At 35.7% G+C, this 18962-nt stretch overlaps 2 protein-coding genes across 4 annotated transcripts; one reads left to right on the top strand and one right to left on the bottom strand.

The window, feature by feature from the left end:
- Nucleotides 1-2324: 2324 nt before the first annotated feature.
- Nucleotides 2325-4431, bottom strand: LOC138323710 (uncharacterized). 3 transcript variants are annotated; one of them, XM_069268509.1, is made up of 3 exons: nucleotides 4341-4431; nucleotides 4070-4240; nucleotides 2325-3292 (listed from the first exon to the last, which is right to left on the bottom strand). In XM_069268509.1, exon 3 carries the CDS (start codon nucleotides 3252-3254, stop codon nucleotides 2427-2429), a length of 828 nt encoding a protein of 275 aa, XP_069124610.1. In that variant the 5' UTR covers nucleotides 3255-3292; nucleotides 4070-4240; nucleotides 4341-4431; the 3' UTR covers nucleotides 2325-2426. The 3 variants fall into 3 exon arrangements, with proteins under 3 accessions (XP_069124610.1, XP_069124609.1, XP_069124611.1); XM_069268508.1 differs by having other exon boundaries at nucleotides 4070-4425; XM_069268510.1 differs by lacking the exons at nucleotides 4070-4240; nucleotides 4341-4431 and adding an exon at nucleotides 3818-4054.
- Nucleotides 4432-8629: 4198 nt separating this feature from the next.
- LOC138324557 (uncharacterized) lies at nucleotides 8630-18962 on the top strand. Its single transcript, XM_069269608.1, has 5 exons — nucleotides 8630-8870; nucleotides 9079-9192; nucleotides 9942-10020; nucleotides 11250-11420; nucleotides 18761-18962. Exons 1-5 carry the CDS (start codon nucleotides 8700-8702, stop codon nucleotides 18850-18852), a joined length of 627 nt encoding a protein of 208 aa, XP_069125709.1. The 5' UTR covers nucleotides 8630-8699; the 3' UTR covers nucleotides 18853-18962.

Raw genomic sequence — 18962 nt, 5'->3', positions numbered from 1 at the left:
TCTTCCCACTGCCACTCTCCCCCAGAGTGCTGAAGGTTCGTTCCTATTTCAATCCTATTATTTGCTATGGATTGTTCCATAACCACTGATGGGGACAAGTTCCATGATTCATATTTCCTATTTCATTCAAATGTTCATCACCACGTCTACTGAGTATATGGCAGGTAAGGGATCCACTCTCCCCCAGAGTGCTGAAGGTTCGTTCCTCATTTCAATCCTAATTAGTTGCTATGGAATGTGGGAACACACTGAGATGGCACGCCACCTTCAAAAGTCGTGCACACACGTCTTCCCCTGGGACCGTATACGGCTGATAATGTATATAAGATGGGGTTTTTGGTAAGGGATCCACTCTCCCCAGAGTGCTGAAGGTTCGTTCCTATTTCAATCCTAATTAGATTGCTATGGAATGTTCCATGGGAACCACTGAGATGGCAGCCACCTTCAAAAGTCGTGCAATACAGCAAATTTCCACTGCCTGGGACCGTATACGGCTGCACGTCCACTTCCCACTGCCTGTTCCTATTTCCCGTATACGGCTGCTGATAATGTATATTAGATGGGGTTTTTTAACGTTGCTAAAGTTCCTATGGGATGAGGCAGCCACTTCAAAAGTCCACAAGGTCTGAAACTGCCTGGGACCGTATATTCGGCTGATAAATGTATATAAATGGGGTTTTTTGTAAGGGATCCACTCTCGCCCAGAGATGCTGAAGAAGGTTCGTTTCCTATTTCAATCCTAATTAGATTGCTATGGAATGTTCCATGGGAACCACTGAGATGGCAGCCAACCTTCTCAAAAGTCGTGCACAAGCACGTCTTCCCACTGCCTGGGACCGTATACGCTGCTGATAATGTATAGTAATAGATGGGGTTTTTGGTAAGGGATCCACCGGCTCCCCAGAGTGCTGAAGGTTCGTTCCTATTTCAATCCTAATTAGATTTGCAAAAGCCCTTGATCAGAACAATGAGTTCTTTCATACCTACACGTGTAATACTGGCTGGTCTAGGGTAATACACTCATGTCGCCTGATGCTATATTGCATGGCTACCCATGCCCGTGACGTCACAGTGTCAACAAAGTTTTTATGTTCTAGGTATAATTTTAACATTTTTGTTCCAGAAACTAGGCTTGATTTACTTTAAAAGATACAAACAATGGGATTTGCGTTTAAAATGTCACGCAATTTTCATCATTTCCAATCATAGAAGTAAAAATTTAGATGAAATGTCGAGGTATTAGAGAAAAGCCTCGGGTTTTATAATATTTTGTGACCTCGGGTAGAATATCCATATCCTTCATATCCACTTTCAAAAGTCTTGCACGAGCGCGACATCACATCGCCTGGGATCGTATACGGCTGGTAATGCATATAAGATGGGTTTTTCACTCTGGGTACCCATCTCCAGTCTCATTCCCCTTTAAATCCTAATAAGATTGCTTTGGAATGTTCTGTGGGAACCACTGAGATGGCAGCCACTTTCAAAAGTCGTAAACGAGCACGGCTTCCAACTGCCTATGACCATATACGACTAATAATGTATATCAGATGGGTTCTTTGGTCTTGGGACCCTCTCTCCCACCAAGAGCTCAAGGCTCATTCCCCTTTCAATCCTAACAAGATTGCTATGGCAAGTTTCGTGGGAACCACTAAGATGAAAGCCACCTTTAAAAGTTATGCACGAGCACAGTCTTCCCATGTCTGGGACAGTATACGGCTAATAATTTATATATGTATAAGACGCGTAATTTGACCCGGAGATTCAGTTTCCGACCTTAAGCGAAGGGCTCGTTCCCCTTTTAATCTGAATATTGAATGTTTTATGGGAACCACTTAGATGGCAGCAACCTTCAAATGTCGTGCACGAGCACGTCTTTCCACCGGCTTATAACGTTTATAAGATGTGTTATTTGACCCGGAGATCGGAGTTTTCGCTCAGGGCTGGTTCCCCTTGTTAGTATTATGCTCCAAATGAATTATAAAATATCAAATTCTTATATTTTACTTCTTATACATCGAAATTAAAAAGAAAGTAATTGTGAGTGCAACTGAAGATTTGATATCAGTAAAATAAATTATTACCGACATTAAAACTTTCAGATGATTTATAAACATCTGTGCTTTAAATATGTACTTGAAAAATCCAAAAACATTATAATTATTCCAAGGAATTAAACAAAAATATGACAACATATAATTTCGATGCATCCGTCAAAACAGGTGACGCTTGAATAATGAATAACTGTGTAACTTTCCTTTACCCGGCCAGAAGTAAAGTTAGACAGTTATTAGTTATTTGAATAACAAATAACGGATTACGAATAACTGTTCAAATTTAATTCGCTCAGCATATTGTCCAGCTCAGTATCTGAGTCGGACTCACTTGTATTTGGTTCCAATGTGTCTTTGTTCGCAAAACTGTCACTATCCACTCCCATCCACCGATTCCTTTTTTACCACAGTGGCCCATACTGGGTCGTGGTCTAACTCACGGTTTTGTACGTTTTTTAGTTTGATATATTTAACATTTTCAAAGAACAGTTCAGGAGAAACTATGAAATAATCTATGACTTTCCCCTTTCTTCTTTCTGAAGGTTCATACTCAGAAAGACTGAAATCCTCGGAGACGAAACCTCTGATCAAATCAATGTTGATGTTAAAATCACCACCCAATAGCACAGCGGCCTCTTCTCTTTCAGAAAGCTCCTTCAGGTAAACCTGAAGATACTGAAACTGTATTTTCTTTTCTGTATCCGACGCACGATGCACTCCATGCCAGGACACAACAAGTATTTTGAATGTCTCTAAAAATGTAGATCCATTTTGTTCTAAAAGTCTTATAGTGCTGCGTGGTAATGGTGTGAAACCTTGAGATACTTTCCCTTTCCTTTTTAACTCGTCTAAAGGCCTTTGTAATTTTGTTTGAGCCAATTCTTTCAGGTCGAACCTTTCCGAGTCGTATATTATACTGGCTTCATTGTTTCCAGTGTATACATACCGATCTGGTAATGGAGTGTCTTTCCATGTCTTCCCTTTGATTCCTTTCCATCGGAATTCTTGAACTAACAGAATGTCTGGTTTGTTTTCCCGAATTACATAAGCAATGTGTTGTCGCCTGCGGAGTGGAACATGTTCATCAACATTGCTATCGTCCCCGTTGCCTTTACCCCCGCTGACGTTCATAGTAATAACTTTTAATGGTTGCTCCAATAATTCGACGGGCTTATCATTGAAGTATGTACATGTTGCCATGATGATGTGTCAGTTGTAACTATGGCTATTCAGAACGTCTGAAAAATATGAAATGAATACAAAGTTACAACTTAAGATAATAAATCTATAACCATGCTATTACGGTTGATATCCAAGACAAAAGACCTGGACGAGATACACTATATTACAGTGTTTCCATTGATATGATACCTTGTAATCACTAAAAGTAGATAATGACGAATGACATAGACAGATTAACCTCGTCCTGTGGTATAATGTAATTGATATAAAATATGTATACGTAGTTATACGTGGTATGAATATGTATATTATCAGTCCATATATAGGTTTTAAAATGACGCATTTCTATTTACGCATTATTTTAATAGTGCACGAATCTAGTAGCTATGTATGAGGTTAGATTCTGTATTGTGAATTAACCGTCAGTAAATTATAATCTAAATCATTAAATACTCAAACCATGGTTTCTTTGCTTCAACTATTATTAGCAGTTTATATTATTTACATGAACAAAAGCTACTAATTCAAATATAAGATAACACAAAAGACCTGGATAAGAACAATGAGTTATATTAACTTACCTGCTATCCGTGATTAGGTTTATACTATAACAAACATGTCCTACACTGAGTGTCAGGTCGTTTCAGTAACAAATCGTTTCGGTTACATTGCTGAAGTCGTCACCGAAACGAATTTTTATCGAAACATCTAGAATTCCTGTTTGGTCATTTAACCTATATTTACGTATGATCAGACATATATAAATTTCAATCTGCCATACCCTACCATAGTGTATTGCTTGTACAAGATCTGAGTACATAATCAATACTTACCGCTTGTGAGTATTTTCTGTTGTTGATTGGACTGACGTTTCTGTTGATCTGTGCCACTCACAATTGCACTTATGTCTTTTTTTTTCTGGTTGTTGTGAAATGTCCTGGTCGAACAAACTAGAAATAGCTTCCTTGTGAGGATTTCCAGTTACATGTAGGTACATGTATGTGCTGTAACATAGATATATTAACTTACCGGCGTTTTTTCATTGAAAATTTTATGGAAATGATAGATATTAGTTTTTATTACTATTCGCCCCGTATAGTTTACCTTTTTAAATGTCTCAAGATGTAATTATAATGCTGCGAAGAAAAATTACAGTAAATGTTTAGCCCCGCCTTCTTATAAATATTGAATAGAAAGGTAACGAAAAAATCACGTGATCATTATTCGGAACACATCAAAATGGATACCGAGTACCTTACTGCAAAGTAAAAGAACGCTTTCGATAGAATTTGCCCCGTAGAAAAGTTTCAGTTTATTTCATAATGTGAACTTCCCCCAATTAGAATAAACATTAACTATGAGCTATAGAAACTGTGCCGTTTGTTGTAATCGTCACGACAAATTGTTTAGAAAAAATGGCGGGGCACCATAGGGGTAATTATTTAGTGTGTTATTTGCCATAATTGAATTAGTTCTGCCTAGGGGAGCATCCTTGATTGAGGAACCATTCCTTGTATCGAATCAGTAAACATACTTAATGGTGACTTGGCTACTCTATCGCGATGGGCAAACCGTTGGTTAGTGACGCTTAACGCATTAAAAAACTGAGTTTGTATATGTTTTTTTTATTTTTCTTGAAAAGATTTGTAAATAAACCAAACATTCTGCTCGATACTATATCTGTTACTAACTATAAACATCTAGGTATACTCTCAAAGGGAAATCTGAACTGGCATTCGCATATTTCAGACATCATTTCAAAAGCAAGCTAAGTTCTCAATATTTTACAGGCAATATTGTAACTTATGTTATACCTCGTTCATGTCTTGAAACACTTTATAAAACGATGGTAAAATCTGTTTTGGAATATGGAAATATTTTGTTTGATAACTGCAGCCAGCAAGAATCAGACCTAGTTGAAAGTGTTCAATGAAGGGCGGCACTAATATGCACAGGTGGATACAAAGTCACCACATATACTGAACTTCTGGGTGAATTTGGGTGGGAAAAACTTAAAGATAGACGAAAAAACTTCAGACTTAAAATGTTATACAAGATTAAGCAAGAAATATGCCCAGCATACCTAAAATTTCTCTGTCCAATTTTAACTCACCGCACTCAAAACTACAATTTTAGAAACACAAATGCTATTCTTCCTATCTTTCCTCGAAATTCATTCTATCATGAATCGTTCTTTCCAAAAACTGTCAGAGACTGGAATAAATTACATGAATCACTTAGAAGCAGTTCTACACTTACATCTTTCTATCGACCATTATCAAATATATCAACTCCACAATCTAACTCCTTATTTACATGCGGACACGGGAAAGGTAAAATAAATCATTCCAGACTTAGAATGGGACTCAGCGCTCTAAATAAACATACACACTATTATCATTTAACTATTAACAAATTTTGCGATTTCTGCCTTACTTTTTCTGCAGACGAAATTCATTTCCTCCTATTCGGTGTAAAATATAATCTAATACGTTCAAACATGCTCCATGCTGTATGCCATATAATTGCTCCAAATGTCAATCCTACCCTAATTGTAGAGTTGATGCCCCTTGTCTTGGTCAAAATGCTGTTATTTGGATCAGAAACCCTTAACGAACATCAAACAAAGCCGTATTCGATAATGTTTCGAGTACATTGTAAAATCAAGCAGATTCTGATGAATGCGCCCTTCCCCCTTTATTTCCCCTATTTCTCTCACATCCTCTATCTTATCCTTTCCTATTGTGTGTATTTCTATTTGGGAGATTGTGTGAGAGTGTGTGTGTTTGTTTGTCAATATTTGTTTGTAACTGTATATATATATATAAATATATACAATCGCCTGAAGATGGCCTGAAAGTGCCGTATTGATTTTTTTTATTCTTAATATCTACTGATGCACGTCTTTTAAAAGTTTAAGTATATATATATGTGTGTGTGTTTGTTGTTTCATGTTGAGGAGAGCATCTAGTAGCCTGTAGGCTGTACACAATACTCTTTAAGTGAATAAAGAATTAAATAAAATTATATTGTAATTCATTTGTGTAAGCAAGCACACACATATACACATGTATAGATGTGAGTATATTGGCATCATATGTACCATCAATGCATATGTACATGTATCTATTCGCTGATAACTAATGTTTTACACAATTCCACCAACATTGATGGTTTTATTGTGGTGGTTGGCAGTGGTGTACTTATGATCAGTTAGTGAAGTTGTATTACATAATTTATGTTCAGTGAAAGATGTTGTTTAGTTAATTTTGTAGCAGGTACGTATGCATGTACAGATACATGTAAACTGTGATAGAATAGGAAGGAGATGGAGCTATAGTTACCAGTAGAATATTCCATTGTGTGGGAGAGAATGAGTAAATCATTTTGTATACATTGTATATATGGTATTGAGGGGCAGTTACTCTATACATAGTACATTGTAAATGAAATGGTGTGTTTGGTCATATAATCTGTGTGATGTATAATATCACTGTAGTGTATATTTATGCCACATGATGGTGTGTGGTTTTGTATTATAATATTATAATGTTCTGGTGTATTATATTTATCCCGCCTCAGACAAGAATATTGTATTCCTATTTGTTAAAATGACGTCACGTGATATCCAAGATATAGTCGTATCAGGTTAGTAGAAATCGTATCAGGTTTGGACGATAGAGTTATCGTTCTTTGCCCCTAACGTCATTAGCAACAAGATGGCGGTCAAGTAACGCTTCGCGACGACGGCACTCAAAAGAGATGGAGACACTTAGAGTGACCCATGCTGTAGTGGCTAATTAGCCACTTCACCTAGCCGGCCGGGCTTCGATCCCCGGCACCAGTCATCTACCTGGCCCCAAGATCACGAAACAATCTTTAGTCTAAAACAGTCTTAAGCTTAGACTTAGCCAATCACAGATGGCGTTACAAAAAGTTACGTCATTTTTGGTTGGCTAAGCAAAAACTGATGTCTAACATTGTTTCATGACCCTGGGGCCAGATCTCGTGGGTTTTCTCCGGGCACTCTTGTTCGCAAGCTTTTATTCGGGCCATCGAAAATTATTTGTATAAGTTATATACATTTGTAACTTGTTTCTGATGTAAAATAAATAAAGTTTAAATTATAAAGTAAAAACAATTAATTCCTGTCAACTGGTGATTAAGTCATGTGATTTTGTTAATGGTAAATGTCACGTGTTGACCTAATTTCTACCACTTATGACGTCATTACAGTACACTTGATGAATTCTTTATCTGTAAAATAGATACTGGTAACCTTGATGACGTGTGTTATCTGTCCTATATGTACTCTTATTGTACAAACGTACCGCCTAACGGAAAACATAAAATGGTCATCATCCTTTTTTAATTATTCCTGGCCATAGCATTATAAACAGTTACTGAATTCGTATTTGTGATGTTTATGAAAACACTTTTTGTGTGAAACTTATCATTTTGGGGAAAAATCAGTGTTTTGACCTAAGACAAAATTCAATAGATTCAATTCGTTATTTTAATAAATAGTAAAATCTTAGAAATTGTACCATTGAGTCCTTCGATGTTGGTACAGTTTAGAATTAACCCTTTTACTATCTATATATGCATAGCCAGGTTGCATCAGTGACGGAAGGAGACCCATCAAAACACAGACTGTTAAAATCACTAAATAAACAAAATGAAAGCAACAGAGACCTGAGAGAAACGAACAGAAACAATTCAGAATGTTGTTACATTGTGGTTTCATGCAAATGAAAAGAGGGTGACCAAACGAAATCTGGAACAGAGACATAGGATGGGCATGAGAGCTGACCCACTCTGGAATGGCAACACTGTAAGTAGTGAATTTAGTTTGTGAGTAAAATAGTCCCCTGAATATATATTCACCTTGAAACATCGATGACACGAAATAAAAATAAAACATTGCAAATAAGTTCTGTTTTATTGCAAATTAATGTATGTAGAATTATTTTCGTTTCCATTTTTTATGTTTTAGTAGTACTAATATATTGCCATGCACAAATTATATGTGTTTTCTAGCATGTACAAATAATATACAATGTTATAAACATTAATGTGTTAGTGTTTTAGTAAACACAAAGAATGATTTGAAAAACAGCATGTAAACCGTGAAAACCCCAAGAGACAATTGTGATTATTATTTTTGGGGAAAACGTATTTGAAGAGTCTTTTAAATGCCGTAACAAGTATTTGTAATGATTAGTATTTTTGCGTGACAAAACCTTTGGACCTTTTTTTCGCCATGCGGTTCTTACTTTTTTTATAGATTGATTAGACATAGCAATTTTTTTACATAGAAATACGCCTATACTAGGAAATGAAATGTAAAATAAACAAGGCCATTCTTATCTAGCTCAACAGATCACCTGGTGCTTCAAAAGGCCTTTGGTGTATTGAGTCAGTAATAGTCATACTGCCGACTGTTACACTCTAAAATAAAGCATGCTGTTTGTTCTTTGGCTGATACTGGCCATTATGGAGCTAGTGCCTATCTCTTACTGCCGGATTAGCACTATTTCTAAACCTTGCTGTGTGCCGTCTCACTTCCGGTGTGTAATGGACGTGACAGGAGGATACACAGATCCTACTTCCGGGAGAATGTTATTTGTAGATGTAGGTAAATATACTGAAAGCTTCATTATTGCAATAAAAAATTATGTAAGTGGCAATCAAAAACAAAACACTCAGAAACTGAGAAATAAAATTTGATTTATAACAAAAGTTCAATTATCGAGCTAATAATTTTATTCTGAAACGTTATTACACTATGAATATGATTGATATTTTCATTATACTCACATTATTTTGTATTTTCTTTAAGCGTAAAGTCCGTCTGTATAACGATTATTCCTTGAACGTCACCAGAACCGACACTGACGTGACACTTCCAAGCGGGGCAACTTTCGTTCATTCAGAGCTTACGTTTTATAACCAGGTAGGTAATATCTGTAAGCTAGAAACTAAAAAGAATTAAACGAAGAAGCAAAGTAAAACTAATAGATTGCACACTTAAGATTCCATGAATTAACTGTATTCGTGTAGGGAAGCTTTACGAAATTTTTACTAGGTCATGTTCCTATCGGAAAAATACTCATGAATCAGCTATAACTTAATTTAACTGAGCAAACGTTTTGGATTGAACATATATTTTGTATCCATGGTATATCATGAACAAATGTCACTTCATGTTTTAATATTATACAATGTGCAAATGATTTAGCCTGTAAAAATAGATTTTAAGTAAAAGTGCTGCGAAATAGTTTGACAGATCGTGCCACATTTTGGCTAAAAAGGGTATATAAACTTCACGATTCAAAGTTTCACGATCCTGTAACAATGTACCGCAAAAATAAATGGCCATAACGTATATCTGGCACATTCAGTTTTAATTCACCGACAAAATAATAAACTATGCATCAAATTCTTTTTATCCATTTCATGAAAAAAAAACTTTAGGTATACAATATTGTAGTAGCAAGTATGGTATCTTAAATACGTAAATTTGGCAAAGTATGGAAATGAAATGGCTTTCTTTGATATGTATTTTGGTTGCTGTGAATGCTTTGTTTTTGTCTTTAGCCTAGAGTATGTCTTTTAATTCAAATGTGAGAAAAACTGGGCCGCGATGGCCGAGTAAAGATGTCCCGACATATTACCACAAGTTCCTTTTGAATCCTTTTTCAGCATATCTCGTATAAAATTGACGGTGATCGGTGTCAAACGGATCATATCGCCGCTCTCATGCAGGATAAGTGTATCCCAGGTAACAATACCATTATGGGTACTATAAACCAATGTTTATTCGCGAGTGATTTACTTTCGCGAATTTCGCTATCCAAGTAAAGTCGTGATAGTTTATCTCCGCGAATTGATATCTACTATGTACATCATCTGTATTGTATAGGAATTATCATTCCATTGTTAAACCGGGAATATCAATTTCCTCGAACTTATTTTAAAATGGAAATCGCGAAAGTTAATAGCCACAAAAAGAAAGTTGGTTTACAGTACACGAAACTTGTGTCTGTCATTTCACCTCCAATCTTAATCCTTTGAGTTTTTTTTCAAATGATTTTTATGTCAAAGTTCAGAACTTCGTCATTTTTTCTCTTTCATTCTTTTTATTCTCCGTATTTGTCACAAATAATATACAAATATTACAAAGAAATGCATATGAATTAAATAGAATTAGTATGCATTAAAAAACATTTAAAAGTGTAAATTTCTGTACAAAAACAGAGATTTTTTTTAAATGTATACATTAAATTCACTCACCCTTTCTCACAGATGCTGTATTTTATCAAAAGTGCAACATTAGTTAGAAATAAGTATTTTATATGTGTTCCAGAACTAAGTCATTTGTTCGCCTGGTATAACACAAATTAACATTCAGTAACATATTTAAACCGTGTTTAAATGGTGGGTATCACCGGGAATAAATTATTAAATTCCATCAACCTTTAGTCCAGTAGGAAAGGGTTCGAAGAAAAATAGAAATTATTCGATACATATTAAACTGTCCTACGTTGTACAGTGAATCAACTTTCTGTCGTGGCTATTTTTAAAAAATAGTTTAACACTTTGAGGGTTTTAAAGGGTAAACAAACTCACGAAGATATACATTAGTAGATTTACATGTAAATTCAAATCAATAAGCGATGAAGGCATTAATTTGTAGAGATAAACTTTCACAAATACTATGATCGCGAAATTCGCAAAATTAATTTGCACACGAAAGAAAGTTGGTTTACAGTACATGTATTTGGCTCTGAGGTAGATTAAAATCAGTTTTACAAATGTTCGTAATACAGATTAGCTGAACATTGGGTTTAGATCGTACGTTATTGCAATTTAATGTCTTAAAGCTGCATCATATGTTTTCCTTTTCAAATTATCTTGTTTGTTTTTCTAACAGGTCTAATCTAACTCTTTTAAGAACAAAACTTTGCTTTTCTAATAACAGGTTTAATCTAACTCTTTTTTCGAGAATAGATGATGCTGTGTTGTTAGAGACGAGTCGTATTGGGCAATCAGGTCACGACGGCATCAATGTTAGCACGTGGCGTTACGTCACTGCTGACAACATCACAATTCTGCGTGCTGTGACGGTCGACCAGTGCTGGCCTATTTACCAAACAGAACAAAGTGTGTCGTCCAATGGAGGTAGGTTAAAAGAAATACTCATGAAATTGACTTGTTATTTAATAAGATTTAATAAGATATTTTATGGACGCAGGCAAGTAACATGCCTCTATGTCCATATCTCATACAATGAAATACAATGAAATAATATCCATGATGTACAATTAGTAATTAAGTGATATCAATTATTAAATGAAGTTAGTTAATTGGCACGTCCGTGTTCCATTTTATAGCTCCCCAAGTGGTTGTATTTAAGTTCCAAATTAGCCCAGTGCTTGTCTAGACTTATCTCGAAGTCTCTTATTGTTGTTGAGTTTATGATATTTTCTGGCAAACTGTTCCATATATCGATAGTTCTAAATCCAAAGGAATATTTCCGTATATCTAACTTGCAATGTTTTTTCTTTAATTTTTGCGAATGACCTCTCGTCCGGGATGCGGTATCATGCTCAAATATTCCAATGGTAACCCTTTCGTCATGGAAATTGTTCATTATCTTGTATACATTTATGATGTCTCCCCTCAGTCTCCGGTAGGATAGTGAAGGTAAACCTAGCCGCTTTAATCTCTCGCTGTAGGGTAGATCTCTAAGCCCTGGAATTAGTTTGGTTGCCCTCCGCTGTACTTTTTCTAAAAATTCGGTGTCCTTTGTTCTGTATGGATTCCAGACGCTTGCAGCGTATTCTATATGTGGTCTTACTAATGCTTTGAAAAGTTGTTTAAATGATATTTCATCTATGTATACAAAAGATCTTCTTATAAGTCCAAGAATACTATTGGCTTTATTGACTGCTTGTTGAATGTGTAGAGAGAAATTTAGATCTTTGTCCACATGCACTCCTATGTCTTTTCTCGATGATATGTTCTCAAGATTAATTTTATTACCTCCTGCATCTGTCATGTTGTACTTCCGACTTTCATGGCTTTTTCCTTTTATGGTTAGAACCTTACATTTCAGCGGGTGGAATTTCAGTAGCCATGTGTTTGACCATTCTTGCAGTTTGTCCAAATCCGATTGTAAAGCCTTTTTATCATCTTCATTTCTAATTTCCCTGTAGAATTTTGTGTCATCGGCGAATAGGAAAGTATTTGATGTGTTATGTTTCGGTAAATCATTTATATAAATCACAAATAAGATCGGACCCAAGACACTGCCTTGGGGAATTCCGCTCAATACTGGATAGTCCTTTGATGATTTCCCATTCACTATTACGCGTTGCTTTCGTTGACTAAGAAAGTTTTCCACCCAATTAACTATTTTCGCGTTTATTCTATAACTTCGGAGTTTGACGATTAATCTCTTATGAGGCACTTTGTCAAAGGCCTTCATGAAGTCCATGTAGACAACGTCTATTTCTCCTCCATGGTCCAGAATATCGGTCCAATCTTCTAGTACCATCAGTAGTTGTAGAACTGTTGACCTTCTTGCTATGAATCCAAACTGTTTAGCACTGAATAGATTATTTAGGTCCATGTGATTGACTATTGCATCTCTGATTATCTTCTCCATTGTCTTTCCAACTACACTTGTTAGGCTCACCGGTCTGTAATTTCCTGCATCTGATTTTGAACCCTTCTTGAATATAGCCGTGATGCTGGCTTTCTTCCACGCCTTAGGTACTCTACCTCCATGTACTGATTTGTTGAAAATTATACGAAGTGGTTTACATAGAATTAATTTTAGTTCCTTTAGTAATCTTGGGTGTATCTGGTCTGGACCCTGTGATTTGTTGCTGTCCAAGTTCCCCAGCAATTTCATTATTAACTCCTCGGTACATAAAAGTTCATAAGAGTCATGTTTGATTAGCTTATTATCCAAAGTTGGCATATCTCCTCTAGGTTCCTCTGTAAAAACACTACTGAAAAATTGTTGCAAGTACTTCTGCTTTGTCCCCATCCAACACAGCAATTTTTGAATCATCTCCGTCTAGACCCTTAAGTTCTGAAATCCCTGTTTTTACCTTTCTTTTCGAGTTGATGTATTTCCAGAAACGTTTCGGGTTTCTTTTGACATTTCCTGCAATGTCTTTCTCCATATCTCGTCTCGCCTTCCTCAATGCACCCTTTACCTGATTTCTGATTTTAGTATATTCTCTGTATTTCGACTCTGTTCTCACTTCTAAATATCGCTGCCATGCCCTGTGTTTTTTGTTGATTTTCTTTCTAATGTTCTCGTTCAGTGGAAGGTATGGTTTATTATTTGCGTTGTGCTTGTTGCCTTTTATCAAAGGGATATGTTTATCAATACATCTATTCAATATTTCAATGAATTGTTCGTACATACTGTCCGCATCTCCTTTTAATATTTCCTCCCATGATATGTCTAGATCCTTGCGCATGCCAGCATAATTCCCCTTATTATAGTTTCGGCGGCTAAGAGTTACATTGGACTGTTGACGGTAGCATGTAAATTTGAACTTTAGTACCAAGTGGTCGCTGTGCCCAATGGGACTTTCATGGATGATTTCCCTGATCATTTCTTCTTCGTTTGTCATCACCAGATCAAGTATGCTTGGTTCGCTCCCAATTCTTCCTCTTGTATACTGTCTGACGTGTTGAGTTAGGTAATTATCTCTCAAACATTCTATGAACTGCTCTCCATCTGGTCATTCACGGAGGTTGAACGGTCCCAATTAATCTTTGGGAAATTGAAGTCTTCCATTATAAGTATGTGAGAATATCCGTTCGTTGCTGTGACTGAATTAAGTAAATCATATAGTTCCTCCATATTTCTTGTGTCCGTATTTGGACTTTTATATATACAACCAATTAATAATGAATCCTTTTCTGTGAGTTTAATTTTGACCCAAATACTCTCTTTAAATGAAGATCCAGTAATCACCTCCACAGCTTTAAGATTTTCTTTAACATAAATTGCTACTCCTCTGTGATGATTATTTTCATTAATAAAGATATCATACCCTTCAATACCACGCTCTGCCTTGTTCATTCATTATTGAGAGATTTAGTAAGGTGATGCCAATATAGTATTGTGCAAACCTGGACGAATTCAACATACCAAGAGCTTGGGCTATTTTTTTCAATCTATTAGGTGGACATCCTCGACACTTCAGGGGTTACTACCACTGACGTTATATCTACCCCGAACCATTTCAAAGTAATCAAAGTAAAAATGAACACATCGGAGGAGATATATAATTTGTTCCTTTGATGTGCAATGTCTCCTGAACTGCCTCCAGTTTTACAATAAGATAGCCCAGGTGTGGATATAACGTCAGTAATAGTAACATCTGTAGTATCGAGGATGTCTGGTGGAATAACATTACAGTACCTTATTATAAGGTATGATTTTACTATAAAAAAAATAACTATGGAAATTACTAACAAAATTTTCAATTTAGGCCATTCATGAATGCGATATCACAACCGCATTATTGACTAGTTTTTTGAGACAGAAATATCAAAATGGAACATAAAAATATTAACCTTCAAGTATCGTATGACCATGGTTTAGCCAATACTCGGAAATGACTTGACAATGATTTGGGGGTCTGATATATCAAAATATGACAAAATGTTTTGATTTTTTTTTTTTTTTTTTAATCACATATAAAAATATTCTATTGTTGTGTGTACATAAACGGATAGCAACAATATTATAAACAATTCGTATCAACTGAGTGGATTGACGTGTATTGTATAAACTAATTGATATTTCTTGATTGATAATTGTCATCATGACTATACATGTATTTTACCATTACATATTACCACCCTCTCGAACGCCAATTGAAATATAACTATCTCCATATTTGTTTTTACTCACCCACAACTTTAATTTTATTCCACTCGTATACATAATTACTCATCTACCTATGCCACTGCATCCCCATCACCCATTCCCCAGGGTTCCTTCTATCACAAACTCCCCCGTTTACTATCATTTACCCAATCGCTGTAGTAGAGTTTCCCCACTATCTCGTTAATCTTTTTTACCCTCATGCATAATAAAGGGCGTGAGGGTTTCCAAATGAAACACCTACTATCAATAGGGAGTCTGCTATCAAAAGGTACCTACAGAAGATGGTACTATTGTTTAGCAAACACCTACCGTAGTACAAGTATCCGAATGAAATCAAACAAACGTAGGTGTAGTTGTAGCGACAAATACAACAATCTACACGTACATACGTTTGTATCAGGGAAGGTCCTAGAGGAGGGCCAATTAGGGTTTAGGGGAGCTTTGATTACATATTGGTACATTTCGCACCCGTGTTTAAGTAATATTCAATAGTTATAGTTTATTCGATTCTGGCAATGATCCATTTTCAAAAAAATGTTTATGTACTCATATCCTAGTCAAACATTAAACTACGTTAATGTTACATCTTTAAGAAAGTTTTGAACTTTTAGATATAATTTTGTTTTTACTGTTACGTACAGTACGCATGTATGTGCATTTCTTTAATATATTTCATTTTATTTTGCTTTTCATTTGCCTTCTTTTGAGGACACTATGGTCTTATAATTCAATTTTGCTAGTTACGAGCATTTTCATTGGCTTAAAATTTACTTTATCAGCCTATAAAGGAAAAAATGGCGTCGCCGTTTGTAACGTTACTTTTGATTGGCTGAGATGACGGCGTAATGATTTCACAGACAAAAGAGTCCCAAAATGAATTTTGAATATTGAAGAGATTATCTTTAGTAAATTGAATTATAAGGATTAATTTGAATAGTTTTTTTTTATGTTATGTATATACAAAAAATGTATAACACAAAAATCTGAGTGCAGTATCATCATAAACCGCTTCGCGGTTTAGTTAGAGTACACTCAGATATTTGTGTTATATCTTCATAACATAAAAAAATCTATTCAAGTTAAACCTTAAATAGTGTTGTCGAGGGATGACATAGTACTCGAGCCGCAAAAGATGGTATTAATGTTTTTAGTACATAACAGATGGGGAAAAATAATTAAATGATGGGATAAACAATTATGAACGATCAACAATAACAATTTCTTTAAACGAGTGCGGCCACGTCTATGGTAGAAAGGTCATGGTCTGGTCGAAGGCGTCTAGGTATATTTTCCAGGCAGAAATATTTGGAAATACTCACTGCATCTTTCATTGATTGTTCAATTCTGACGTACATGACAAAAAGCGCGCCAAACGATAGTCTAAAGGGAAACCATAGTCTCGGGATTATGGGTAAATAGTGCCCGGGGACTGAACCAATGAAAACCCGAGAAAAAGTCATGTTATATAATAAGATTTTTATCTAGACCCCTATAGCTAAAATGTCTAAAAATGGTCTGTGTTGTGTCCAAATTGATACAGTAAACTGTAACTAATTCTCAGACTCCCGTGGTAGACAGTTACCGGTCGCAGTGATCATGAGTCTTACGTACTTCATCGTCAACGACGATCGGCAGTTTAAATTAATCACTGGATCCGGACCCCTTTTGTTTTGAATAATAATCATTATCTCACCATATCCACATGAAAATATGTCGATAACTGTATATTATCTTACATACTTGTATGTAATTTCCACATTTAATACAAACATGATAGTGATATTTTGATATGATAAAAAGATGGTAGAGTATTACTTATTGAATGTATTGAACTTTAAACTGAAATTAAGCTCCTACCAAATATTCTTCTTCTTCCATTGAAGTTCTGGAGCTCTAAGGGTAGAGTACAATTGACACCTAGTTGCAAACCAGTAGCATCCTTACATACAAAAGACAAACGGCCCCCTCCCCTTCCAAAACTCATAATTATAACTTGCTCCTCATCCGTATGGCCGTTTTTCATTGATACATTACACTGAGATGACACCCTCTCTAGGCATCCCTGACCGAGTCACTTGAGCCAATTACTTGCAATGTATGCCTTTTGGACCTTTTGTGTCAAATTAAGTAAATCCTTGCGTATTTTAGGTCACCTGAGACGAAGTATCATATGACCTATTCTAATTGCATTTTGTCCGTCGTCGTCCGTCGTCTGTCGTGCGACGATAAACAATTTTATAGTTTCGACTTCTTCTCCAAAATTGCTGAAGCAATTTCAATGAAATTTTGCACAAACCTTCTAAGGCATAAGGCCAACCAAAAATTTTGAATTATATGGTCCCCACCCGCAGGGGCTGTGGGAGGGGTCAAAATTGGCTAAAATTTCAAAAATCTTCTTCTCCACTCACAGATGTGGTAGAATCAATACTCTTCATAGATAGAAAGGTCTTAAAATATATGATCCTGGGGTCTCTCGTTTCCCCCTGGGGAGGGGGTTAAGTTTACTATAGTTTATATAGGAAAAACACATATTTGAGCATTATTTGGTCATTTGTAATAGGAAATTTGTCAAATGTTGTCAGAATGATCAGTTTGAGATGGCCATTGGATCGTATTAATACGATTCAATGGCCATCAAATTAACTAATTAACCAATTGTCCATGACTGACCCCCAGGGGACTTAGGGGTGGGTCAAAAGGAGTCATATAGGCTAAAACTTCAAAATTCTTCTTCTGAAATTCTGGAAATGGTATAATCAAATACTTTTCATAGATGGAAAGGTCTTAAGGTCCTTTACAAAAACTGTGAATTATATGATCTATAGTTTACTATAGCTTATATAGGAAAAACACATTGATGAGCGTTTTTTTGCTCAATTTTCATAGGAAATGAGTCAAACTTGGTTAGAATTATTAGCCTGAGAGAGCAATTTAATATCATATCCATATTGGTCCTGGCCGATCCCCTGGGGGCAGAGAGGCGGGGTCAAAAGGAGTCAAGTAGGCTAAAACTTCAAAAATCTTCATCTTAAATTCTGGAAAAGGTAGAATCAAATACTCTTTATAGATGCAAGGTCTTAAAGTGTTTTATAAAAATTGTGAATTATATGCCCCTCCGTGGGGTCTCACGTTTCACGCTGGGGAGGGGGTCAAGTTTACTAATAGTTACTTTTAGTTTATCATATGAAAAACACATTCATGAACATTATTTGCTCAATTTTCATAGGAAATGAGTCAAACTTGATTAGAATTATTATCCTGAGATATAGCATTTTAACATCCATATCGGTCCTCGCTGACCCCCTGGGGGACCAGAGGGGCGGGGCCAAACAGGGTCAAAATGACTTTAAATTTTCAAAAAAAAATCTTCTTCTGTTCACAGGTTTGATGGGAGCAAATACTCTTCATAGATTAAAAAAACTAATTTAATTTTTAGTGTTTACATGTATATGTCTTTGTTTCATTCTAAACGAACTCAAATGACTGTTAAGTGCCCATGGGCCTCTTGTAAAGTATATACTGTATCCATCAATTATTGAGCTTCGGCGTCTTATAAATAAAAGGTTTGAACAATATTTTTTTTTAACTTTTTATACAGTCCTCTCATCAATGGAGTACATGATATCCAATATCGAACTGGGGGAAGTCCCCGATTTAATTGCCACACCGAACATCTGTACGAAGACTTGAAGACTACAACATCGAGACTGGGAACATAATATAACATATCATTGCTTACAATCATTGGTTCATCTTATCAATTGTATTAGGTCTGAATTAAATCAAATTCTTCTGACAAA

This window comes from Argopecten irradians, chromosome 5 (assembly GCF_041381155.1).
Source record: "Argopecten irradians isolate NY chromosome 5, Ai_NY, whole genome shotgun sequence".
Lineage (NCBI taxonomy): Eukaryota > Metazoa > Mollusca > Bivalvia > Pectinida > Pectinidae > Argopecten > Argopecten irradians.
This window is presented reverse-complemented; position numbering and strand designations above follow the sequence as displayed.